This window comes from Gadus chalcogrammus, chromosome 14, assembly GCF_026213295.1.
Source record: "Gadus chalcogrammus isolate NIFS_2021 chromosome 14, NIFS_Gcha_1.0, whole genome shotgun sequence".
NCBI classification, from domain to species: domain Eukaryota; kingdom Metazoa; phylum Chordata; class Actinopteri; order Gadiformes; family Gadidae; genus Gadus; species Gadus chalcogrammus.
Window position 1 is genome coordinate 26,431,063 of NC_079425.1, and position 26,060 is coordinate 26,457,122.

Sequence of the window (26,060 nt, forward strand, 5' to 3'; positions counted from 1 at the left end):
GCCGGGGGCAGGGGGCGGAGTTATCCGAACCTTCATAAACAGGAAGACCAACGAAGACCGGCATTTTTTAAAACACCGAAGTAAACAATGGACGTGAATCCGTGTATGGTTCTTTTTTGTTTTTTCTGATTTTGTTTTAAATCGGAATATTCAAAGAACGAACCATACACGGATTGAATCGAAGACGAAATTGTTGTTGTTGTGTTTGAAACTGGCGCGAGGGTTCTTCTGCGCGCCTAACCTGACGCTTGATCATTGTAGTGGTGGTTCAACGCGTCAACGCGCCAACGCAGCTAGATGAGTCCGTGTCCATGCAAGTGAACGGAGCGTTCCCTCTTCGTCATAACTATCAAACCAAACATCCTTCACATTCACCGAGCGAACATTATGAAAGTAAAATGCACATTTCTCGCTAAAAATGTTTCCATAAACGCATTTAATGGCGTAACTATGTTACTATTTCCACCCAGAATAAAGAAAGATGTCGGCCGTATGCTTCTGTCCAAGCTCACTAGCGGAGACGTTTGTAGTGACGTCATGACGTTGCTCACGCCGGCTCTATGGCTGGCTCTGGCCGGTGTGAAACCAACCGGTTCTTAACTGGGGTAAGGCTGGAACCAGTTTGGAACTGGCCCTAGCACCAGCCCGGAACTGGCTCTCGGTTCTTTTTGGTGTGAAAGCGGCATGTGTCCAGCCTCCGAGCCTCCCGGTTCCCTCTGTCAACTGTATATGGGAAATAACATGTTTTTTTTAATGATCGTACATAACAATCTCTAGGTGAAGAAGAAGTAAAAGCTGCGTCACGTTTAGCTACACACTTTTTCCATCTAGTTTCGACTGGGTTTTGGGTTTTTCGGTGCCGTTAAAGTAGTAAACGGCACCGACAATGTAAAAACCCAGTCACTGCAGTCATGTGATTGGCTGAAAACGAGGGAGGCATCTGATTGGCTACATAGAGTTCCTTGTTGAAAAAAATGCATGTGTGAATCCAGCCACGTCAGGAGAGTCTCAAAAATCCACAGTTCACACACAAATGCAAAAAATTTCACAAATGAAAAGCGTCTTGTAAATTCAAGTTTAACAGTTTGAATATAAATGTAACAACATCCAAATACATTTAGCTGCAAATTGCAAATATTTTTTTAATTCATATATTTATGGATTTATATTATATTATTTATTTAAAACAAGATACATTTGTGTGTAGATCAGAAATGTGTTTGTGAAACTTATTTTTGTTTATGAATACATTTTACATATATACATACCGATCCATTTGTGTGTGCATTGAAATGTGTATGTGAGAAGAGAGACATTTATATATAAATCACAAAATACATTTGTGAATCCTTCTCTGTGCATTCATTATTAATGAGACTGTTCTGACCCCATAGTGTTTGGGTTAGCCGCTCTAAGTTACCCGTGTAGAACGTTGCGACAAATTAGTTCCGTAATTTCAGTAAAATCATAGTTATTTTACTTGGTCATCACGGGGGGGCCACAGGGGGGGCCAGGGACATGTCTAAAGGGGCACTGGCCCCTGTAGGCCCCCGTGTAGAACCGCCATTGATGGCCCGTGTTGTAGCAATGTTCACTACCATGATAAAAGCAACCTGCAAATTCGTAGGCTGTGTGTGTACTCGTGTGATATCCGTCTAGGAAGAATGGTCCATATTGAACCTCACTATGATTGAGAGCATGGTGAATCTCCACAATCCAAACCAAAACTCCAGGAAGGTTGTCAGCCCGACATCTAACCGGAGTACCCTCCATTTAAATAAATAAATTAGAAACAGTTAAGTTACTATCTATTGCTTAATAAGGGAACAAAATGGTGATTTAGCTTATGGCGCACTTATGAAAGCCCTTGCGCATTAATATGAATTTTAAGAACTGGGTTTTGGTGGTTCCCCACATGCGTAAGATAATGTAATAATTGCAAAGCAAACAATTTCTGTTCCCTCTTTCTTCATTTGTCACATGAAGTTGTTCCCCATTTTGTTATGCTTTTCCATCATTGCCAGTATGTTATTTTTTTATCATATCAATATTAATTTAAACAAAAATAAATAAATATAAAGAGAAGAGTCGACTCTCTCTAGCTTTCAATTAAATCCTGTTATTTTTTAGTTTTAATCCGACTGTACATTACTTTGAAAGGATGAACCTCAGTTTTGTGATTTAGACCTCACTTGACCTCACTCCCAGAGGTCCATGGTGCAATGTTTTTTTCACCACTGGGATGCTGACGGCGTTACCCGCCTACATTTTTTTACTTTGGCGGCCCTCAGTCAAATTTTTGGGTTCCTAAATAGGCCCTCAGCTGCCAAAACTTTGAGAACCCCTGTTGTAGACCAACTTTCATATGGCAGTTAATCAACTTCCGAATGCAAGCTTTGTTCGACGAAAGTTTGGAGGCTACTGTTTGTTTGTTTTTATCCCCACGTCGCCCGGAAGTGACGATTCTGTCGACCAATCAACGGAGGGGGTGTGTAGCTCGAATTTTCCGGCACCCTTTCAGGCGTCTCAGTACCCCAACGGAGATGTACTGAAGACGAGGGCAAAACGAGTACGGCTCAGTCCGGGTCACGCCCACTTTTGGCGGTGGAAACGCAATCCGTACCGCACCTTTGCGAACCGAACCGTACCGCACCCTGCAGTGGAAACGCAGCAATAGAGGCTAGAGAAGGCCGGTACGGTCCCCCCCCCCCCATCCACCTTCAACAACTGAGCGCAAGGCCGGTACGGTCTTCTCTTCTCCCCCCCCCCCCAAACAACTTCAAGAGACCCCCACAAAGATCGAATCATAACTCGAACCCTGCATGGAAGTATAAGTTAACTTCATAAATATGAAAGATTGCTCCATAATACATATAAGACCAACAACATAGTAAATCTATGTAGGCCTAGAAAAAAATACAGTTCAATGTTATTGATTAAGAAACAGATTCCTTCCAACTATTTACTAAAAATGCAATCAATAATTTATATACAAATAAATGGTAACATTTCGATCAGCAATGAGGTTGGAGTAGGCTACCCACATAAATAATTGTAATACACCAACATTGTTAACTGCCATACACAGCTAAACAATGATACCGTAATGCAACCGTTCTTGGTCTTTGGATCTTTTGAATAAATGTATCAATAAATGGCGAATCGCAATGTCGCAATCTAAAAATCCTGTTATCACTAAAACACTGTTAGTGATAAAAAGTCACCACAGTGCTTTAAACCATCAACGTCATTCATGTTAAAGGTCCCATGGCATGAAAATCTCACTTTATGAGGTTTTCTAACATAAATATGAGTTCCCCTAGCATGCTTATGGTCCCCCAGTGGCCAAAACGTGCGTTCGGTGTAAAACGAGCACTAGGTGTTCTACTTGCCTTTGAAAAAATGGAGGCTCAAGCGCGCCCGCTGATTTGGAATGTGCTCCCATATGTCGTCATAAAGGATCGAAGCTCCGCCCCTTTCTCTGCCTGGCCCGCCCAGAGAATTTAGTCCACCAATGAGACACGCCCGTGCGAGTGTCACGTGTGCGTGTGTGTGTGTGTGTGTGTGATTACACACAGTGTTTGCTGTTGATGTTATGGTGCATAACACGTCGGTTCTTCGACGTCCCTTGTATTTCCACAACAAGACTGTAGTTGGGGTTATCTCAGCCATGGTTGAGAAGGAATTGAGGGAAAGGAACTTTGGCTTTGACTCCCTGAAGTATGAACTGCGACATGAGGCACCACTGCCGCGAAGCACCGCCGCCCGGCAGCGGGCAGCCGGCAGCGGGCAGCGAGCGGTTCAGTCTACTTCAGATTGATGTGGAAGTGGAAGAACCAGAGACGTCGGAGAACCCGACGAAGTTGTTGGTGATTCATAATATCGTCTGGAGGCGCACACATCTTGGCCGTGATAATATGTATTAGAAGATGATATAGATATCTATGTATTATATGATATTATTTAGAGCTCCAGGACTGTAACGCAAGTGTTGCACACGCTGTTGGTGTTATGGCGCATAACATGTCGGACTCTCGTCTCTGGTATTTCCACAACGAGACTCGTAGGTGGGGGTTATCTCAGCCATGGTTGAGAATGAGAATTGGGGGAAAGGAACTTTGGCTTTGACTCCCTGAAGTACATGACCCTCGGCAGCGAGGCTCCAGTGGGAGACAGACGTGGTCAACAATCCCTTTCTCCTCCATGTCGTGGTTCAGTCTACTTCAGATTGATGTGGACGTGGAAGACCAGAGACGTCGGAAAACCCTACGCGGTCGTTTGAGATTCATAATATCGTCTGGAGGCTCACACAGCTTTTGGCCGTGATAATATACATTATATGATATAGATGTATAATATGATATCATTTAGATATAGAGCTCCAGGACTCCCTTGTGTTCTAGAATATTAACAGAACACGGCTAAAGGCTGTGTGCGCCTCGCCATACACCACTGTAAACAGAGCGCTTGGTACCGTGGCTGCAAGCTGCTCAGGGCCACACCCCCATCCTCCTCCTTGACCCGCCTCTCTCCTCCTAATTTGCATTAAAGTTACAGACACCGAAACGGCGCATTTGGGGAAAGATCAATGTGTGCATGGCTCGTAGTGGCTATAAATCTGTACCACGGCTGAATTTCGGGAACGTCTTCAAAAACTGTGTTTGGGGCCTAATATCATCTATATTAAAGCATCCATAAAGTAGCATGCCATGGGACCTTTAAGTAAAAGGAAAAACCTCGGACACGAGAAGTTAACGGAGCCGTGCAATAGGCCCTCTCGAATGCCGGGCCGAAACAACATTTGTTTCACTAGGACTCCTTTCAGACAACAATCTGAAGTGGTTTGTTTTAACACTTCCCTCGTTTGGGATTGAGAAAGTTAGCAATCTTGTCAGAAATCCTGTCACACACACCCAGACACCCACTCCCTCCTTCTTCATCACTCGGGCCATCCGTACCACCAGTAGGGCCACAGTGCCCATTATTGAAGTGGGATAATTGATCCGACAGGTCGAGTCGACTATAGTGAGGAGCTTACTCAGGAACACCGTGTCGTCGGCTTGGATTTTCTTCCGTTCAATTAGGACTTCAAATAATTGGTATCCTTTGGTTATCTTCTCCTGACGGGCCTTACCGATGAATTGTCCTTCAGCTGAGACTCTGTGAGCTGTTTGGACACCAGAAAGAGTTGGCGATTTAAAGTTTCCACAGACTGCGTCTCGACCATTGACCTATAAAGACCTCGACTCGAATAGTGATGGGTCGTTCGCGACCAAATCAGTTCGAATGAACGAACCAAACTGATTCTTCTCTCTCGTTCGTCTCGTTCTCAGACTCAACTCCTCCCAGACCCACTAGTCTCTGACTCGCTGTCCGTTCACTGACTGTGAGTGGTGAAGAGGGAAGAGGCTTAGTGAGCGACCGTACGATAATACGATTCAATATCAGTGAAATGGTAAATGCATGCTGTATTTGTACTTTCTGTGTCATGCAAGATTAATCAAATATTTGAATGACTCTTCAACCTGTCTCGTTCTTTAATGTTTTTAAAGATTATTATCCTTTACCTGAACTGTCTGCTATTGGGTCCTACCTGCCTGCCTGCCCAACTCATTCTCACTCCAAGCGCGTCGTTTTTTGACGAACGGTCAGTGACTTTGGCTTCAGCTTCTGACGCAAAAGGGTACCCTTGTCCTTCTTTTTTCGACGCATGGGGTTTGACCCGATGGCTGCACATAGAGACGCTATGAGCATTCATCCCATTGGCTAACGGAGGACCTTGTGCTGCTTTTTTCGACGCAGGGGGTTTTCCACTCATTGCAATGTAATCCCTCCACGCTCCGAGACCGGGAATTACGTCAAAAGTGCAACTCGGAAGGCTGGGGTCCGAGGATTCAGGAACACACCATTACGGTGCCCCCCAGAGGCGGCGTCACGCGATGGTCCAGGCTTCCCGTTCCAGCTCTTCCTCACGTCACGATGCTCCCATAAATCTCGCAAGCTTTTTACCTCATACACCTTGATGATATATACTAAATTATAATCAAAAAAAAAGATTTAACTTGTCTTCAAATAAAAAAGTAAATAATCAAATATACTATTCAATAGACAATAGTATGTACATTTGATGGAACATATTTTAATGATTACTAAATTAGACACAAAAAAACCTTCCATTATGACAATGATCAATGCAACTTTTAAATGGAACTGTATTGTCCCTTTTCAACACATTGGTCTCATCCATAAGAACCGAGGAGAGCCACATGGACTGAATCCAATAAAACAAGGTCTCTATGACTTCCCCCAGTCCAGGGCCTTCATGAACTCCTCTTCAGTGAAGGACAACATCTTGGCGGCTTCAAAGTGCATCTGTTCCAGAAACAAGTCCCCTTCATTATGACCGGGCCGTGACTTGTTATCAAACACGATTATGAGTGATGAGGGACACCTACCTTCTGTCTCTTCAGGATGTCGATCAGCTTCAGTTGCTTCTTGAAGGCCAGAATGAGCTCTTCTCTCTGCTTCTTCAGCACTTTGTTCTCAGCCAGAAGATTCTCTTTGCTCAGGTGCACCTCCTTAGTTCTGTCCTGGTTTGAGGAGAACCAACGCAGTCGGGATGAAGAGAAGAGCCATGACCACGTCTACAGTGGGGGACTGAAGCATGCTCTCTTAGGAATAGTGGAACAAACTCCTGCTTCTCTTGATGAAGGAAACACTTCTCTCTTCTAGAAGTGTTGTTATAATCAGCAGGTCACAGCAAGCGTACTGCACTTCCACCACAAGCTTCATGGCCCCAATGCAATAGAAACACATCATCACAGGTTCACAAGTCCACTGCTAATTCTTCACACCTTTTCAAATGACTTGATAGTCCTTCTTTACCTCCCTCCCCTTACTCAGCTAAGAGATGACTGGATAGTCCTTCTTTACCTCCCTCACCTTACTCAGCTAAGAGCTGACTGGATCGTCCTTCTTTAATGCGCTCACCCTACTCAGCTGAGAAATGACTCGCTAGTCCTTCTTTAATGCTGACACTACTCAGGTGAGAAATTACTGGAAAGTCCTTCTTTATTGCACTCACCTTACTCAGCTGTTTCATGTTGTTCAGCTGGGCCTTCAGTCTCTCCACCTCCTCCAGCGCCCGGTTCAGGCGGACCTCCACCGTGTTGTGGTGTCCTGCTGCTTGTTTCTGGGCCCTCTTCGACCCCTCGACCTCCTGCCAACAGAGGAGGCGTTAAGGGAGAACGCTGCAGCTGGCTGTGATGGCGTCATCTCGTTGGTTTGATGGTTGACATGAGGAGCTTTTGGAACGTCCTTTGGACAAACCTTCTGTAACCCCGCGACCTGCGCCTGCAGAGCGTCACACCTCCTGCCGGACTCCTCAGCCAGAGCGCGGTGCTTCTCCATGTGCGTCTGCTGGAGGTTGGCGGTCTTCTGCAGGCGGGAACGCTCCTCCTCCAGCTCTTTGATTCTGCTGCACAGCTTACCGTTCTCATCGTCCTACCAACAGAATGCAGTCTCAGTCACAATGCTTTATTATTTAAAGATTTGTTTTTGCATTTTAATGCTTTATTATAGAGTGAGATAAACAGGGAGGCATGGGAGATGGAGGGGAGGACATGCAGCCAATGACCACTGGCAGGACTTGAACCCGGGTCCCTGCGTTCTAGGACTGAGCCTATATGGTACGCGCTCTACCCAGGGAGCCACCGGGCGCCACCCATTGCTTTATTATTATTAATCTGACTAAAAATATATTATTGCAAAATCTCAATTGCTCCAATTGTCTCCAACACTTGAAGACATGTAGGATGGTTCACTAACGACCATCTGACATGAGATTGTGTCCTGTAGAAATCTCTCCCCAGGTGTGGGGGAGAGTTTTTTTGTAATTGTTGGTTCTATGAACATCCTTATTGTACATCCTTACTGTACCGACAGCGATACATTGTTGTTTCTCGTTCTTCTGACAAATTTACATATTGTAAGTCCCTTTGGATAAAAGTGTCTGCTACATGCCCTCAATGTAAATGTGATACCTTTTTGCTGTAATCATGTGAGAGCCGATCCAATTCCTCCTGCATAATTCGTAGTTTGGCCTTCAAAACGCGGATCTGAGCTTCTGGAAACACAACAACAGAGCATCAGTTAGCCTGGCTAATCAGTTAGCCTGGCTCCAAGAATCTTGATCCTCCACCGCCGATGCTGCCGTACACGAAGACGCACACTGCCTACTAGGGGTGTAACGATTCACTGATAGGAATCAGTATCCGGTTGGATTAAAACAGATGCGACTACATCAGAGGTCACCTGGGTGAGTGTGTAGGCAGTGCCTACACACACTCACCCAGGTGACCTCTGACCCCTGAGGCCCTGTCAATCCCCCGGGTGACCTTTGACCCCTGAGGCCCTGTCCCTCCCCCAGACTTGCATCTCGTTAGTGTTGGCGTGTGAGTGTCAGACAGGGGTCTGGGCCTTCCTCATGGCGATCCTACCTGATCCTATGCTGTCTTCAGTGGGAAGGGCTTCCTCCACGACCTCCTCCTGACAGAAGCCCTCCAGCTTCTCCTCCAGATGGAGGATGGTCGTCTCCAGGCTGGGGTCTTCAGTGGTCAGGTCCGCAGCGACAGCAGACCTGGGTCTTCTACAGATGAAACCAGATGGAACGTAGAAGCAGCAAGTCTTACGGTCTCAGAGCTGTTTAGGTGAGGAGGAGATCAGAGGAGACTCACGCTGCCCTGAGGTCTTCACCGTCTCTCCATACCTCTGCTGTGTTTGGGGAGGTGGTTGGGACCATCTTACGCACTGCCTGAGCAAAACAAAATGAAGCGACTATAACTGCATAACTGAACATTATGTTTTAAGTACGATTACAGATTGGGCATCATTACTAAGTGGTTTACCTTCACCCCATCCTGCTGTAAAAAAGTTTTTTTCGGTGTTGTGATACTGGGGAATTAGATAACGACTATTAGTTTGACAATAATATGGCTTGTGGTTAATATATATATATATATATATATATATATATATATATATATATATATATATATGCATGTTTTCTCAATAAACAACAATGTTAAAAACGTTTTAATACTTTACCTCGAGGGATCCTCGAAATCACAATCCAGATTATTGGGAATTGGTTTAGACAAAATATAATTTTGATCCCTCTGCAATGCAATAGACGAATCGTCAGCAATATCAAATACATTTGTTTTTACTTTTATTAATTTCTAACTTGTTATTTATTAACTCGACTTTATGTTTTCATTTAGGAAAATGATATGGAAATATTCTCATAGAGCCAAACAGTGGTATCAGCCCTTGATGTTTACTTTATTCAATCAACACAACATTTGTAGATAACTTACCATCACTTCCTCCGCCTGTCTGACTACAGCAGCTGTTTTGGCTTCCAACTCTGCATTCATTCGTCTGATTATTAATTATGGGGGGAAAGACGTTTATCTTTAATAAATTATATTTTGGTCACCTTATCAATTCACTCAACATCAGAGGAGCGGATGATCGTCAATGTCTCTTACAGATAATGCTGCTCCTTCGCCATCAGGGTCAGGGCCGGCTGGTTCAGCGCGCCGCAGGGAGCCGTCCCACTCATCTTCACTACTGCCTTCCTGGAGCCCATATCTAGGATGTAAACAAAGCCACAACCTTCATGATCATCCACCTACTGGTTTGTTAAAACCAAAAACACGCGTTATAAAATGTTAGAGCGGACTAACAGTCAGAAACGGAGTACTGTTTAAAGAAATACGTTGCTATTGTATGAATGTTTCCAGGTTGACTTCGACGTTACCTTGAGACGCGTGGAGGACTTCTCCCTCATCTGTTTGTCTGTCTGTTTGTTTCCTCTCACGCGGTGGACGTTACCTAGCAACCGGAGCCCCGCCCCCATCAGAATAGAAATGCCGCAGCTTCCGCATTGGTCTCGATCCTACGTCAACGTCGCTGCCATGTTGGAGAGGGAAAGCGAATAAACAAATACGACTAAATGTCGGAGATGCACGAAGTAATAGCCATTTAACGTTTAGATTTCTCAAGCGATTTCAATTTGTAGTTTTATTCAATTTTAAGTAGTTGACTTGAAAGTGTGATAAAGTATATATTTATATAAAAAAAAACATATAACATGATTTATGAACATGAATATAAAAACGAATCGATGAAGTTCATTGAGAAATGTCAACGATAAAGGTGTTTTGATCCCGAAAAACAGCAGCTCCCCCGGTGACTTGTATTATTTTACAGGCCAGCCTCTGCCTCTCCAGTATATCCGTCTATTTAGAGCTGAGGGAGCGGCCAGCGCCACCTGGTGTTCCCAGTGAAGCCTTTTAAATACACTCAGACGCGGTCAGTGTGTAGCTGCAGACCTCGGAGGGAAAACTGAACTAAAAAGAAAAAGGTTCTGGGTACACACCGGTGCGTTACACTACACGACATTTGCTCCAATATTGTAATGGAAATATTTCAATGCAAACTATCGACCAATTAAAACTAAAATACAGTCCCAGTCTTTTTTTCAATACATATTTCCATTGCGGTATAGGATAATCGCCTTTATAGAAAGAAGTATGCTTCCATTGTCTAACCATAGCCCAGCTGTTGTTAGTTTCTATCATCAGTGTGTGCCACACTAAGATAAATATATAAAGGTGTATTTCTGTCGGTGTGGGTGGGGGCCAGGCCGAGTGCGCCTGCGCCACAACTCTTGACCGCGCACATGTAACGGAGCCCCAGACCGCGGGGCTGACGGAGGGATACTGCGGACGGGTCGACTCTCGCCTTCCGTTTCTTTTTTACCGTTTGTCTGTAGCATGCTCGCGCTCCCGGCTCCGCGTGTGACTAACGGCTTCCCCAGAGCCCCGGTGTCCCAGTGAAGTGTTGGGACTGAGATGATGCGGACCGGGGGGCTGCTGCTGACTCGGGGGGGCACTCCGTCACTCCTGCTCTCTCCCACACGTGTGGCCTGACGCTGCTCCTCCTCCCGTTCAAACCTCACGACGATGGACGAGGACCTGCCTCGAAACGGGCTGCACCACGACCCAGACCCGGGGGTCTCCCTGCCCCCCCTGGACCCGGGGCAGCACCACGACCCGGGGGTCACTCTGCCACCACTGGACCCGGGGGTCACCCTGCCCTCCCTGGGGCATACGGGGATCCCCCTGCCCCCCCTGGTCCCGGGGCTGCAGGGGTGCGAGGCCAGTGCGCTGCAACTCCGGATAAAGAATTCTATCAGGTAGGAGGGAACCGTCGTCATAAACTAGCAGGTGGTTTATTATTATTATTATTATTATTATTATTATTATTATTATTATTATTATTATTATTATTCTGCTGTTATTATGGTGGCAGTGGAGCTCCTGTCCCACAGAGTCGCTCTTAGTCGCCCGCCACCCCCCCCCTCCCGGAGGTAATCCCGCCCCTCCCCGCCCGGAGGTAAACTCCCCCCTCCCCGCCCGCCTCCCGAGGTAGACTAGCCAGCCACGGTAAACGGGGCAGGAGGTAAACCCGCCCCTCCCCGCCCGGAGGTAGACCCGCCCCCTGACGACCGGGTAAACAGCGTGGGATTAAGCTGGAGTCGCTGGTCGCCGATGCTGACATCGGAACCTATTTTTAAAAGACGGCTGGGTAGACACATTCACTAAAGTGCTGCGTTATTATTATTATTATTATTATTATTCTACTTCATGTATTTTACAACAACGTTTATTAATAAATGCGAGTATAGAAGCAAGAACGCATATTCCACTATCGCGTCGCGATCGGCCGCGCGCTTCTCGGCAACGCGCGACCCCCCAGCCCCCCACCACCGTTGTTTAGGTTCTGTCTCCACGAATCTATACTGTAAATAAAGACAATCATACACAATATAAGTACAATACTGTTGAAAAATGCTTCAATATTTATAACATAAGTAATAAGACGTATATCCGTGAAGGTCTACTACTATGAAGTAACCACTAAATAAATATTGTTAGAAGTGAAATGTATGATGTATTACTGGAGTAGACTTGTTCAGCGTGACAGACACTAGGCCTATAGCTTCATGACACTTATTTGAATAATTATTGAATAAGGTTAACCCCAGTTCATCTCGGTCTCAGAGTCCAGCCGTGAAGTAGGACCTCAGTCCTAAAGAAACCCACAGAGCTTAATGAAGTCTTCTCCAGACAGAACATGGAGACCACAGGCCAGCACCTTTCTGTGGGTTCTCCTCTAGCTGAGGAGACCACAGGCCGGCACCTCTCCGTGGGTCCTTCTCTGGAGCTGAGCAGGTCCAGGGAAAGGAGTTCGCTCCTGCCTCAGTCTCAGCCAATTGGCCTGAGTCCGTAATAACTCAATCCCTTTTAAAGAACCTCTTTATGTAAGATACTTATCTTTTTTTTCCTCAGGTCGCTATAAACAAACTGTGATCGTCTCTCTGTGTACCGAGCCGACCCGGCTTAGGAACAGCATAATGACGACGTGTCGAGAGTGAAAGATCACCATAGTAACAGCTCATTAAAGGGATCCCTTTGTTGTTGTTATGCTGTCGACCTGTCCCCTAGCTCCTAGGAGATAGTGACCGCCTCACAGGGTGAAGTGCTCTGACCCGTCTCCTCCAGTCTGACCTGTCATTCATCAGATTTGCTGCTTGAAGCAGTTGTTCCAGTGTTAACGTTCTGAGATTATTACTTCATGTTTCGTGCACAGAAACTGCCACTCAAAAACCTCTGCACTATGTAATGCACAGTGTACTTATTTTCGGTTGAGGCTTATTTCTTATTAATATTTCCTTATTAGAGATACCTTGTTACATGGCAGAATACCTTCGATAATAAAACGGACTTTACAAAACCGTAAACATACTTTGTAGCTTTACGCGGTGATCAGACAGAAAAGGGAGCGATGTTTTGATTCATGATGATGATTTATGATGCTGTAATCTGCCAACGATGAATCACGTCATGAGAGTCCATTGTGTTGTTAACATGGAATGGCTTGGGATGAGTGGGTATAGTGAGGTCATAGTGTGAACCATGGGACAGGAGGTAGTATACATTATGAACAGGTAGTATACATAATGAACAGGTAGTATACATAATGAACAGGTAGTATACATTATGAACAGGTAGTATATATACATAATGAACAGGTAGTATATATGCTGTTCATCATATATACATGAGGAACAGGTAGTATATATACTCAAGGGGTCCTCCAGTTAGAGAAGAGGTCTGGTCACTAGAGGTCTGGTCACCTCCAGTTGAAGTCAACGTGGTTTCCTGTCTTTCTTTGTACACATGACATGTGTTGCCGGGTTACGTGACCTAAGAGGGGTTGTTTCATACCGACCATTCCTTCGCTTTATAAATAAGTTGAGTCTGAGGCGCGGGCTCCCCTTACCCGGGCATCGGTCTCATCAAACTATCTCTCTTTTAATCATACTCATCATCAATCACACTGTCTCTGTTCAATCACACATCATTAATCACACTATATCTCTTCTCACAGCAAATCCGTCCAATCCAAGGTGGACACCATGTTGGTGAGTATTCTTTAAGCACCATGATTCTATATTTCAGACTGGTTTCTATGATTCTATATATTCAGACTGGTTTCTATGATTCTATATGTTCAAACTGGTTTCTATGATTCTATATATTCAGACTGGTTTCTATGATTCTATATATTCAGACTGGTTTCTATGATTCTATATATTCAGACTGGTTTCTATGATTCTATATGTTCAAACTGGTTTCAAACGGGTGGATTCTGAAACGACATATTTTAGGCATTTTGGTGATAAAATGTGTTGACATAAAATCAATTCAGGAATGTATAAATGAAGTGTGTATCAATAGTGCTGAAAGTGCGGGCCTCAGGAGAAATGCACTGAAGTACACTAAACAGCCAAGGCCTACTGTAAATAAAATAATGATGTGTTTTAGTCCCCATTGACCCTGGGGTCAATGGGAGTCAAACCAGTCAAACCATTGACCCAGGGCTCACCATCGTAGTCTGAGGCTGGCATCCACATGTCAGTGGTCAGAGAACCAGAAGCCTGGCCAGACTTGTTCAGAGTGATCTGGATCTCCATCCTGTTCTTTGTAGCCTCCCAGGAGAAGCTGCGTTCAGATCTCTGTTCAGAACTCTGTTCAGAACTGTGTTCAGATCTGTGTTCAGATCTGTGTTCAGATCTCTGTTCAGATCTGTGTTCTGAACTGAACTGTGTTCAGATCTCTGTTCTGAACTGTGTTCAGACCCTCAGACACTGCACTGATCAATACTTTACTCCCCACAGTGTTGTTCCTCCTGCTTTACAACTTCATTCATAAAACACCTGCCCTCCTCCGTTCACCGGTTTGTAGTGAGGATGTGTTGACTGATCGGTCAGACCGAGATGAGGTCATGCTTGGGCCACATCCAGACAAACTCCAAAAGGTCAATTCCTGTAACCATGTTGAGGTCAGCAGGGCCATGCCCCTACGGTGGTGATAACATACTGCAGTGTTTCATCAAAATATGGAACCTGATAGTGCTGTGAAATGCTCAGCACACCAGTTCTTAGATGTTATATTTTGTCATATCCTTCATTTCTGAAAATTGACGCACCACAGTGTACTTCAGTAATTCCCCGTTCTAGCTCAGATGTCTGAGGGGGGCATTAAGGGTAGACCCCTCCTTTAGACTTGTGGGTTCACTGTGTGCAGCAATATCTCTAGTGTGATTTTTATTCTGAGGAGTGAGGACCTATCCCTTGACCATATTTAAACACAGGGAACCTACATGGTCTCCTTCACTGACAGTGCCTAGAACATGGCTGCCCTCCAGCCAATAGAAGGCCCGCGGTCTGTCTCCTCCCTAATGTGCACGCGGCCGTGGGTCGTGCTGAACAGCGACATGCGGATACCGTTGTAAGGGCACCCAAGAGCACTCCCGTCTGTGTAGATAATTTGCAGGCTTGGCTTTTTATATTGATGATAACTCAATAGTTGTAATCCTAAAATTTGATTACATTACCGCTATCGATCGGCTAAATGGATTTGGCCCGGTACCAGTCACTCAGGCGGAATGGGAAACCCAACAGGCTCGAAGATGATATATGGCCTGTGCTAGCTGTTAGTTGATTGGATGCCATACTTTATCCACATCCAGGCACCACACACTTTGTCAGTGATGCACTCAAAGCCTTATTCAGAAAACCTAAATACTGCAGATGAATAACCACTGTCAGGTTTTATTAGAACTGCACGTTTTATGGCTGTTAGTGTGGGCACTGACAGAGACGGAGGCTCCGTACTGAGCATTTACCTCCCTTAATTCCACCAGTCTGTGTTTGTTTCCTCTCTCTCATAAAGACTAAGATACATATGTGGTATTATAGTATAACGTTACCGTCTGTAGCTTTACTTTAATGACCTTAAAGGTTGTATCGGCGATTCTAGGCTGAAACATAAATGATCACATTCATCTGATCTTTCCTCACAATCCGCTAGCTGCCCGCCCCATAAGCAGGCCGACGAAAAACTGCGTCTCTGTAGGCAGCGTACGCTCCGAGATCTTACACAAAAACAAATGGCACTACCAACCACTCAAAACCAAAATAAAAAGTATTCCAACAAAACACAGACAAGGGGTGGGGGGTTTTGCGCTGCGTTCATGATAGTTTTTACTGGATGCACGAAACACAGAAGGGAGGGGCGAGCGGGCTCTGTTTGTTTGGGATCTCGCTTCAATTACCAACAGAAGTTACGTCACGCAACATCGCTGATACAACTTTTAATCAACACTTAATGCTAAGATCACACCACAGGAACGGTGAGAGATCAGTGTAACGGTCATCCTCTCCTGATTTCTGTCCGAACAGCAAGACGTGGACAAGTTCACCGACATTGAGAAGTTGTACCTCTATCTCAAGCTGCCAACTGGCTCCAGCGTTACCACGGATAAAAGGTTGGTCCAATCCTCTGTCGATTTCTCTGATGATTATATGTTAAATGGATTGCATTTATACAGCACTTTTTTGAACCAGTGGCCACTCACCAATGTGAGTGGCCACTGGTTAAAAAAGATCTGCATAAATGCAGTCCATTTAACATTTATAATCACATTCATCAATTCATGACAGCCAGCTGTTCAGGAGCAGTCAGGGAGAGGCGTCTCGCTCAGGGAAACCTCAACACTCAGGAGACGGGGACAAACTAATTTGAATACCGCACTCTACCTCTTGAGTCACATGCCGCCCCTGACCCCTTTATTGAACTCTAATTTGACTCTGTGATGCTCCTCAGCGAGCAGGCCCTGGCCACCTCCAGCCGCACCCAGCAGACGCACGCCTTCCACTGGATCCGCAGCCACCTGGAGGAGCACCCCGAGACCTCCCTCCCCAAGCAGGAGGTGTACGACGAGTACAAGTAGGTGTTTCTAGTCCACATCCTGTTTACCTCCCACCAGGTCATGGTGACCATGCGGTCAGGCTAATAGTTAGCCCTGATGGGGAAATATACTTTCCCTTCCATGGCAGCATGGAGGTAGTCTGACAAGACATTCAAGATCTGAACTTTTCTTCATTGTAGTCTGCTCAGTAAAAGAGACACTTTGAAGGAGCATTGAGCCGTTTTGTATTGATAGGTCAAACAGAAATATATAATAAAACAGTGGTCGGTCTTTCTGGTGGCAAACAGCTCTAGAGCCATTAGCGCTTTCAGTGTATCGCTCCTTTACATTTCCTGACAGCTAAGACAATATAAATAGATGCTAGCTGCTGGAATGGGGCTGCGTGCCATGTGTCGGTAACATTAGAATGGAAAGTCTGAGACAGTGATTGAAATACCTTGGCGCTCTTATGCAACAAGTCCTTTTAACTCGACAAGCAAACAGAAAACACAACGGTCAGAAACATGGGCGCCATGGACGACGGAAGGGAAGTAACGTCTTTGTTCATCAACCAGTGACCACTAACTAATTAAAATGATTACCCTTCATGTTTTTATCTGACTAGATCCCTAAAGATCAATTATAAAATGTGTCTTTATGTTGTCGATAACAGCCTGTAGAGATAGAGGGTAAAAGCACAGGATCCATTTTAAAGCGGTATATCCTGCATAAAGCCGGTCTGAATGTACCATGGTCCAGTAGACAGCAGGTCTGTGTAATGTACTATTACATTTCTTTGACTGCCTGACATAGAAAACTAAAATAAGAGACTTAAGGGGCCGAAAATAGCATGATTGAGGCAGCTCTGGTTTCAGGTGGATGTTCCCCTCGTACGTCAGCAGGGCTATGGGTGTGAAGCTAACTGCTAAAGCTATGGGTGTGAAGCTAACTGCTAAAGCTCTTTAGCACACCAAACACAACACGTTTATCTCAGGAATTTACCCTCCATAGGGTCGCTGGTACCGATACTATACTGGACATAACTCAATTAAACCAAGCAGAAAAGTGGTTTTATCAACATACAACATAATCAATAATATCAGTTTTTTTATTTAATTAGATCAGGAAGGAGTTAATTTTGGATATTGATTTAGCAGCATGTGTATTATTGATACTTGGTAGAGTGTATTGAAAGAACATCTCCGATGCCACTGTTTTAGAACTTGATTGAATACCACTAAAGGTTTCCCTTCGTTCTCTACGGTCCATATCTACAGTAGACTAGTGGCTCATCTTCATAACCCAGGGGTGAGGTTGTCTTCTCCTCTCTCTCCAGGAGCTACTGTGACAACCTCAACTACCACCCCCTGAGTGCTGCCGACTTCGGGAAGATGATGAAGAACGTGTTCCCAAACATGAAAGCTCGGCGACTAGGCATGAGAGGCAAATCCAAATATCCTTTATGGGAACGAATCCTAACCGTCGGATCTCCAACTGACCTCTGTCTGACCTCTGTTGGAATTCAAGTCACATACGGCAGCTGTTACAGTTCATAAAGAATCTAAAAATAGATGGGAAATGAAATCAAATAAAGTTCCCCCTCTCTGCCATGAGACTGTATTGCAGAACAGAGAAGCCAGGGATTGGCTGTCCCTGACCTTCACAAAGGGGGATTATTTAGGAAGGGGGGGGGGGAGATAAAGGACACACTCGTGTTTATTGTCACCAATAACGTACAATCTGGTTGATCGTACGTATCCTCCGGGAATGGGTCGTCATCCTTCTGAAAGTTGACTGGACGTACATTCAGAACTAAAACTAAAAGTTTAGACCAGTCCTTAATCCAAGAACATATGTTAAAAGTTAATGTGACAATTCTTCTGAGACAAACACACACTGTATGTGTTGGTCAAAATCATTCTTGTGACCTTCTCCAATATAACCTCCAGAATGTTCATTCCATCTGAAGATTCATCCATATTGTTCCCTTAACCTGTGTGTACGTACTGCTACAGCGGTCTGAGGAAGAGGGCGCTGGTCAGCATGCCCTCACTGCCCACTCTGGACCTACACAAAACAGGGAACTCGGTGAGCAGTTCACATCTGAGTATTAATGCTATATCAGTATTTCATTGTTTTCCAATTCCATCCCCTTCAAACAGTTTGGTAACGCGCCCTGCCAAACACCGTGTGTGACCCAACATCTCTGTGTGGTCTGCCTCCAGTTTGAAGCTCTGGATTCTCCAGGTCCAATCTCCAACATCAAGGAGGAGGTGCGCTATGCCGCCTGTGGCCTGGTGTGTGAGTGGGCCCAGAAAGTTCTCAGCCGTCCGTTCAACGCCGTAGAAGACCTCGCCCGCTTCCTTCTGAACAGCCATTACATCAGCAACAAGTCTGTTGCCGCGCTCAGCATCATGGCCAGCACGGCAGCCGGTGAGACAGCTCTCTGCTGCCCTTCCCTCTCTTCCATGTTCCTCGAATGTTGAAGAGTAATTCTGCCCCCTGTTGGTCAATGCTCTGTACTCCTTCAGCTGGAGGAAACCATGTGAATTTTCAATTCAATTACATTTTTTTTGTATAACCGTTAATCCCATGTACAGTCTCAAAGGGCTTCATAGGCCTTGTCTTTATGAACCCCCCCCTGACCCAAGCCCCCAAGAGGGCAAGAAAAAACTCCCTTAATTAGCAAGGAAGAGGGGGGGATCCCTCCTTCAGAGTGGGGGTTCCCTCCTTCAGAGTGGGGGATCTCTCCTTCAGATTTGGGGATCCCTCCTCCAGGGGTGATCAGGAGTGCAATGGAGGCCATAATAACACGACTTCACCCCATGTGGTGTAGTTACTGTACGAGTCCATGTATTGCAGTCGTTGACCTGACCTCCATGTCTCCTCCTCCTCCCCCAGGGGTGAAGTCCCCCCAGTCGGCCTCGGCCTTCGTCCCGACCCCCGAGGCCGGCCCCTACCAGCCTCAGGCCGCCGCCCGCCCCTCCCCCTCCATCGACGCCAAGCAGCAGCTCCAGCGCAAGATCCACATGAAGCAGCAGGAGCAGAGGCTGACCTCCCCCCCGCCTGGGGAGGGGTCGGCCCGACGCGCCGAGGAGGGGGCCCCCCCCGCGGGCCGCGCCCTGCTGGGGGCCAGACCCGCCCACCCCTCCCCCCAGCCCCCCCTCGGCCTTGTGGTGGCGGCAGTTCAGAGCCCCCTGACGGTACAGAGCCCCGCCCTCTAAAACCACCACTCAGCCACGCCTTGGCTTTGTTTTATGTTTGCAACTTGACCTTTGACCCGAACGTGACCGTTCCCATGACTACCTGGACAATGTGACACTTGCTGTGTGTAGGTTGCGGCTTATAAGAAAAACTAGAAAGGAAGTACAGATGATTGTTCAATTCCCCGTTTAATAAAAATGTTTTTATTTGTACGTCACTGTTTAGGAGCGTATCTCAGCTGAAGGTGGTCCGTGTGACTCCAGGTGTGGCCTCTGAGCTGACCCTCTCTTCTGTCCTCAGGTACAGAGAGGCCGGTCGCTGTTGTCCCCGAGTCCGGCGGCAGAGAACAAGGTGGGGCCCCTCAGCCTACAGGTGGTGGCCCCGCCGGTCCAGAGTCCCAGGGCTGCCCCCGCCGACCGCGGTGCTCGCCAGCGCTACCCCCAGATCCTGCCCAAACCGTCGACCACGAGCGCCCTCGCCCTGCACCCCCCCCCCACGGTGCTGCTGGCCGGCAGCGCCCTCCAGGCCGTCCTCCCTGCCTGCCACCTCAGCCCGGGGCCCCTGCTCCAGATGACGGCCGTCCCCCTCCCCCGCGGCGGCGCCCCGGCCCCCCCCACCCCCGCCCCACAGCATGGGACGGCGGAGGAGAACCAGGGAGCCAGCCCCCAGAACACCAGGGGGTCCGCCGCCCCCCCGACGGCCCCCGCAGTCGGACCCGGACCGGCGGACCAGCCCCCCAGCATCGACGTGGAGATGGAGGTCGAGGTTATCCACCAGAACAGCCAGCACCTGAATGCTAACGGACTAGCTCTGAACCCGGGAACAGTGACCCCTAGAGGTCAGCCCAGGGCTGCCAGTGTGCCCATACCACAAACCAGAGGCTACCTGGGGCTGGAAGACAGATCCTATCGGAAGACCAGTGTGACGTGCTCACTGGGAACCATAACTGGAACCATCCTAGAAGGAGGCAATAATATTATTAATAACCAAAGCACTTTACACTCAAATGTTTCTACCAGGAACTTAGGAGATGTTTCGGTTCCAAACGCAAACATGTCACCATCCTTAAGAAGAAGCAGCGATGGATTATTATTCAGTAATAATAACACAACAAGCCCCAGGAAGCGGACCGGCCTGAGCCCAGACCCTCACTACTCCCCCCTGAAGAGGGTGTTTACCTCCAGGCCAGCTGAAGGGTACTCTGACGACTTCAGAGACGAGATCACAGCCATGACCAGCCGGCCGCCGTCCACAGGAGTGCCGCTCCGACCGGAGAGCGCCCCCGTCTTCAGCAGGGGCCTGATGAGAGGGGGCTCTGCCGTATCCCCTCACGGCCCCGCCCTCTCCACAGCGCCCTTCAATACGAGTGGCTTCCAGACGGTCGCCAGAACACAGAGCACGGTGGAACAAAGGAGCAGAAGCACTTGCAGCTTTATGGAGAGCCCTCCCTCGTTCGGTCGTGGTGCACTCATACGAAAACAACAGCAGTACCACATGACACACGTGGAAGCCATATCCAACAGCCCAGACCTCCACAGGCAGACTCCTGTTTCTAACAACAACCCCCTCTGCTCCACTGAGGGGCTGAGCGGGCCGCATATGGAGCAGCCATACTGTCGGATGGACCCACTGTCCGACCACCAGCGGACCTCCACCCCCCTCAGGGACCCCCTGTCGGCCATGGGCCAGCCCCCGGCCTGCGGCCCCGCCGCCATGCAGACGGGGGCAGGCTACTTCCTGGAGGACGACGACGTGACGCAGGACAGCATCGTGGAGGAGCTGGTGCAGATGGAGGAGCAGATGAAGCTCAACCTGCAGCAGTTCGGCCCGTGTGCGTCCTCCCAGCGGCAGCAGACACCGATGCAGGGCAGAGCGGCGTCCTCCAATCAGGTGGTGACGCCGTTCTACCACTCCCGCAACAGCAGCTGCACTCCGGTCCAGACGCCCACCCCCACCCCCACCTCCGAGATGATGGGAGGAGCCAGAGCCCTGATGAGCCCCTGTTCCCGCATGGCCCCCACCACCCCGGTGGACGGCGCGCTGGGCGGCGGCTGTCACACCCCCAGGGGCACCCCCACCCCCACCTGCAGTAGCACTGCACAGGCTGGCCTTGTGGAGTGCAGGAACCCCTTCGCCTTTACCCCCATTAACTCCAGTGTCACCGGTTACCATGGCAGCAGCACGGTCTCCTGCAGCCCGGTCAAACCCATGCAGCGGCCGACGGCCACGCACCCGGACAAGGCCAAGCTGGAGTGGATGAACGAGAGCTACAACTGCAGCGCACAGAGCCACAGCGGCCTGGGCCTCATCCCAAGCTACCAGGACCTGGCTGAGGACCACTTCCAGAAGCCTCACGCCTTCGCCATCCCGGGGCAGACAGTCCACCCACAGGGCAGACACCACCATGGCCACCTCGGCCGCCTCACCCCCGTCTCCCCCGTGCAGCAGCAGGCGCCCAGCATGGCGAGGAGGGAAGGCTTCGCTGTCCCCGCCCCTCTGGATAACAAAGCCACCGGCGCCCCCGCCGCCAACACTGCCTTCAGGTGCCGCAGCGTGAGCCCCGCGGTGGGCCAGCGGAACACGGGCACCAACGGACCCCCACACATGGCCCGGACACTGGTCTCCCCCCAGTTCCACTCCCCTGTGGCCCCTGAGATGTTGAACATCTTCGCCAACAGCCATCAGAACATGAGTGTGAGCAGCCTGGCCCAGAGGAGCCAGTCGGTGCCGGTCAACGTGATGATGCAGACGGAGGTCCTTCCTCTGCAAGGTCAACACCAGAGCCTCGGGAGCATCCTGCTGGGTAAGATCGAGTTAGACTGTGACACGGGACGCGGCCTGGGCAGGACCCATCTGCCCTCCAGCTACACAGCGTGTATGAACCTCTCCCAGATGGTGGAACCGGCTCCAACCGGTGCCAACCACCAGGCCCTGAGGTCTGCTGACAATCACAGTGACTACCGCTTCCAGAAGCCCACTTACCTCACGCAAGGCCCGACCAATGAACAGATGATGCTGTGTTCAGGGGGCGGGGCCAACCCATCAGGAATCTCCAGGCAGTATCACCAGCAGGCCCCGCCCCCCCACCTTACCGCCGCCCCCCCAGAGCAGCGGCAGCAGCAGCAGGGACAGCTGCTTGACTTCAACACGACGGTTAAGAAGCTCATCAGTGAGAACAGCTGCCTTCACTCTGGGAAAAGGCTCTCGGAGCAAGCATCAGAACACAGTACCGGGGGGCAGGAATACCCCGGGGAGATGGGAACGACGTTGGATCTCTCCAGCACCATCAGTGACCTGAACACTCTGGATACAAATCTCCTGTTTGACCCCAATCAGCAGCAAGGTCAATATCAGGATACCACACCTGAAGACATCATGAATGACCCCTTGTTCCAACAGATCTGCAGCGAGACTGCAAACGCAAGTGGGTTTGACTGGCTGGAGAGCAAGGATCATCCAACAGTTGGGCTGATAGGTTGAGCAATAATACAGTGTTAGCAGTTTGGCGTTCACATAATAATGTGTGATTGTTTGTGTTTTCTTTCATTAAGGTCAAGGGTTTGTTTTCACTATTGAGGTCCTCAAATATGTCCTGAACCTTGAGTCCTCAACATGAATTATTTTAGGTTATTTATAGCTCAAACAAAGAATTACATAATTTGCATGTGTTTGCAGATTTGTGTTTTTCGCCTTAGTTTTACTTTTCATTATTTATTAGTTGACACTGAATGACCCCTTTTCAAATAATTTGTGCTATTTCAACTTCATCCAGCTCTTCAATGCTATTGAATGGTCGTATTAGGTCAGCTACAATGGTCGTTAGTCATTGTAGCTGGAGAAATTAATAGAGGTGTTGATTACCTCTCGTTGCTCGTGGTGCTTCTGAAAGCAACGTAGTAATCAGTGATATAACTGCTGGCAGAATCACCTGTAGGATATTTTTTATCAAAATGTGGAATCTCTATGAACAGCATAGGGATGGTGTTTAATGAGGAGAGGGTTTAGCATATTCACACATTAACCACAGATGAAACTATGGCCTCATGCAAGCAGGAGGCCTCCTGTCTCCTTGGTACCCAAAGGCTAAGGTTCCTATTTTAAGGATCACCTGATTGGGACTCATAATGCGGTAGAGTCCCCTTGTCATCGTCTCCAAGGTGCAGCTAGACATCTTTTAAACGACTATGCATTTCTTACACATGTCAAGATGCTACTCACACTGGGAGGTTATCGTACATTTTGAAGTTGCAGACAAAATCTTAACCCTCACCTCAAAATATGCAGTTGCAGCTCACCTGCTCTGGCTGCTAAGAAAATAATATTAAGAAAGTATTTAATTGAGTCGAAAGGCAAAAGCATGTGATTCATGACAATCATTAACTATAATATATTATACTAATTCATATTTATTAATGATTAGTCTATTTGAGGGGGTGCAAGATGTTCCACACATCAAGGAGAATTACTTGAGTATTTCTGGATCTGGCAGACTGATCATCCCTTTAGTATCATGTGTATTGACTATCGCTGCTGTTTCTGTTGCAACTATGAATTTGAAATGACAATCCACGCTTATATCATGATTGTCCTGTTTCATTGAATCATGCGCTGCAATTTGTTGAAATCATGGATGCTTCCAAACCAAAATAAGATGAAGATGGGAACTGGTTAAAGGGCTGACGAACACCGCTGTTTCAGAACCACTCCTATGGCAAGATCTCTAATAGTACTTGAATGGACAATCAATATTTTGCACTCAGTTTATATTATCCCTCACAGTGTCCTGTGTTGTCAAGCTAGAGCATTTGTTGTGGTCAACTTTGAACTTTTTACTTCTACCCAACCAATGTGTTCTGCTTCATTGTTTTTTTGTGTAAATTCATACATTTTGGTGCAAATAGTATTTTGTATTTTTGTGACTTTTTTAAAATAAGTTAAAACAATGCAGTAAATTGAATAGTAAGAAATGTAATCACGGGGAAAAAAACGCTGGAAAGTTTTTTTCTGTTTTTGAAGCTTTATTAAAATGTATCTTGTTATCTTAGTCGGAGAAAAGTTATGCAAACATATTCATATAATAACAGGGCTTTAAAAGTTGAAATGCAAATGGTAAAATACTCATTGGGATAATATGTGGCATCATATTTATTGGTCATGGGTGCGTTTTGTATTCTCTAACAACGCGTGTGAGCATGTGTTTTTCATACTTTCTTTGGATAAGCTAGGGTAGGCAATTTATATTAGGGGAATTTCTTGTCATATTTTTGGAAATTCTCTCGATATCTCATCAGCAATAAATCAAATGCTCTGAAAATGATGAAAGTTCCTGGGAGCTGTTGCTGTTGATGGTAATACACCTGTCCAGTCATTTCATTCTGCCTAACTGAAATGTTTTTTTTGTTGGATACTTTTAATATCTAGCTCACTCTAGATCTGGCTAGTTGCATACCCTAGCTTTAAAAAATATGCATCTGGACAATTATGGCAGTTATGTTTGAAGCACTGATTTTTGTAATCAAATAAGGATATTACTATGAGTTTCTATGCAAACCGGTGCTATTAGACTGTAGGCTTAGATCTGATGTGATGTTTTCAGTGTACAGGATTAGTTTTTTTTCTCAGCTTCAGTGGATGTGCTTATTAATACGGATTTCTACTGTGGTTTGTAAAAGTAATAAGTAATAAACTTGTTTATTACTATAAAAAAAAAAAGTGAAGTCCTTGAAATGAATGTTTGCTGCATCATATGTTTAATAAACATTAAGAGACAAAATGGGAAAGTTACTACTAGTCAAAAAACATAATATACAGTAATACATCTCACCACTGCTGGTCAGTCATATGATGCAAAATTATAATTAGTTAATAATAAAGTTATATAGAGCATAACAATGTACGCATTAATGTGAGCATAACATTAAAGTGTGCATAAATGTGTATAGTTTGTATTTTTGTCAATGATATTGTTATTTTGTGTGACATTAGCAGAGTTTTTTTATGAAACCTAAACATGAATAATTTAACCGGCTGTGATGGACGTCCCAGCCGATGATAGCATCATGATGTCAGAAAGAGCTGAGCAATGTATGCGATACTCATATATCAATATAAAGGACACAAAGCTGCGGTCTGGAATTTCAGTTATCATCCAAGATATGATCAATACATCCTAAGGCTTTTACAGTTAACTGTCTGATTAACAACGCAACACAATAATTCAAAGAAGGGATACATGCACACATGCACTCAAATAATGCCAGATATATTAACATTCAGGAAAGAAATATGAATATTTGACGATATTTTCTAGCTCTAGTGCAGCCAACCACATACGGTTGGTGGTCCCTTTTAGTTCATGGCAATCACATCCATCATCTGAAGAATGAACTTCAAAGTAGCTGGCACCTACCAACAAACTGGTTCACTTGGAGCGTCGTCTATATCTCCGATACGTCCCTGGCCCCCACCAG

General features: G+C 46.7%; 2 protein-coding genes across 6 annotated transcripts; one reads left to right on the forward strand and one right to left on the reverse strand.

The window, feature by feature from the left end:
* Positions 1-6,130: 6,130 nt before the first annotated feature.
* On the reverse strand, positions 6,131-11,368 carry tex9 (testis expressed 9). 5 transcript variants are annotated; one of them, XM_056607741.1, is made up of 13 exons: positions 10,828-11,366; positions 9,824-9,975; positions 9,552-9,654; positions 9,378-9,441; positions 9,106-9,176; positions 8,907-8,952; positions 8,736-8,812; positions 8,499-8,647; positions 8,043-8,125; positions 7,330-7,503; positions 7,085-7,219; positions 6,456-6,590; positions 6,131-6,372 (listed from the first exon to the last, which is right to left on the reverse strand). In XM_056607741.1, the coding sequence occupies exons 3-13, from the start codon at positions 9,650-9,652 to the stop codon at positions 6,295-6,297; spliced, it is 1,113 nt and encodes a 370-aa protein (XP_056463716.1). In that variant the 5' UTR covers positions 9,653-9,654; positions 9,824-9,975; positions 10,828-11,366; the 3' UTR covers positions 6,131-6,294. The 5 variants fall into 5 exon arrangements, with proteins under 5 accessions (XP_056463716.1, XP_056463719.1, XP_056463717.1 ...); XM_056607744.1 differs by having other exon boundaries at positions 6,137-6,372; positions 9,782-9,975; positions 10,828-11,368; XM_056607742.1 differs by having other exon boundaries at positions 6,137-6,372; positions 10,931-11,366.
* LOC130403380 (DNA-binding protein RFX7-like) lies at positions 10,714-25,378 on the forward strand. The gene is made up of 9 exons (XM_056607703.1): positions 10,714-11,263; positions 13,522-13,555; positions 15,878-15,963; positions 16,302-16,424; positions 17,723-17,839; positions 18,390-18,473; positions 18,605-18,819; positions 19,288-19,589; positions 19,891-25,378. Exons 1-9 carry the CDS (start codon positions 11,031-11,033, stop codon positions 23,068-23,070), a joined length of 4,374 nt encoding a protein of 1,457 aa, XP_056463678.1. The 5' UTR covers positions 10,714-11,030; the 3' UTR covers positions 23,071-25,378.
* Positions 25,379-26,060: the final 682 nt, after the last annotated feature.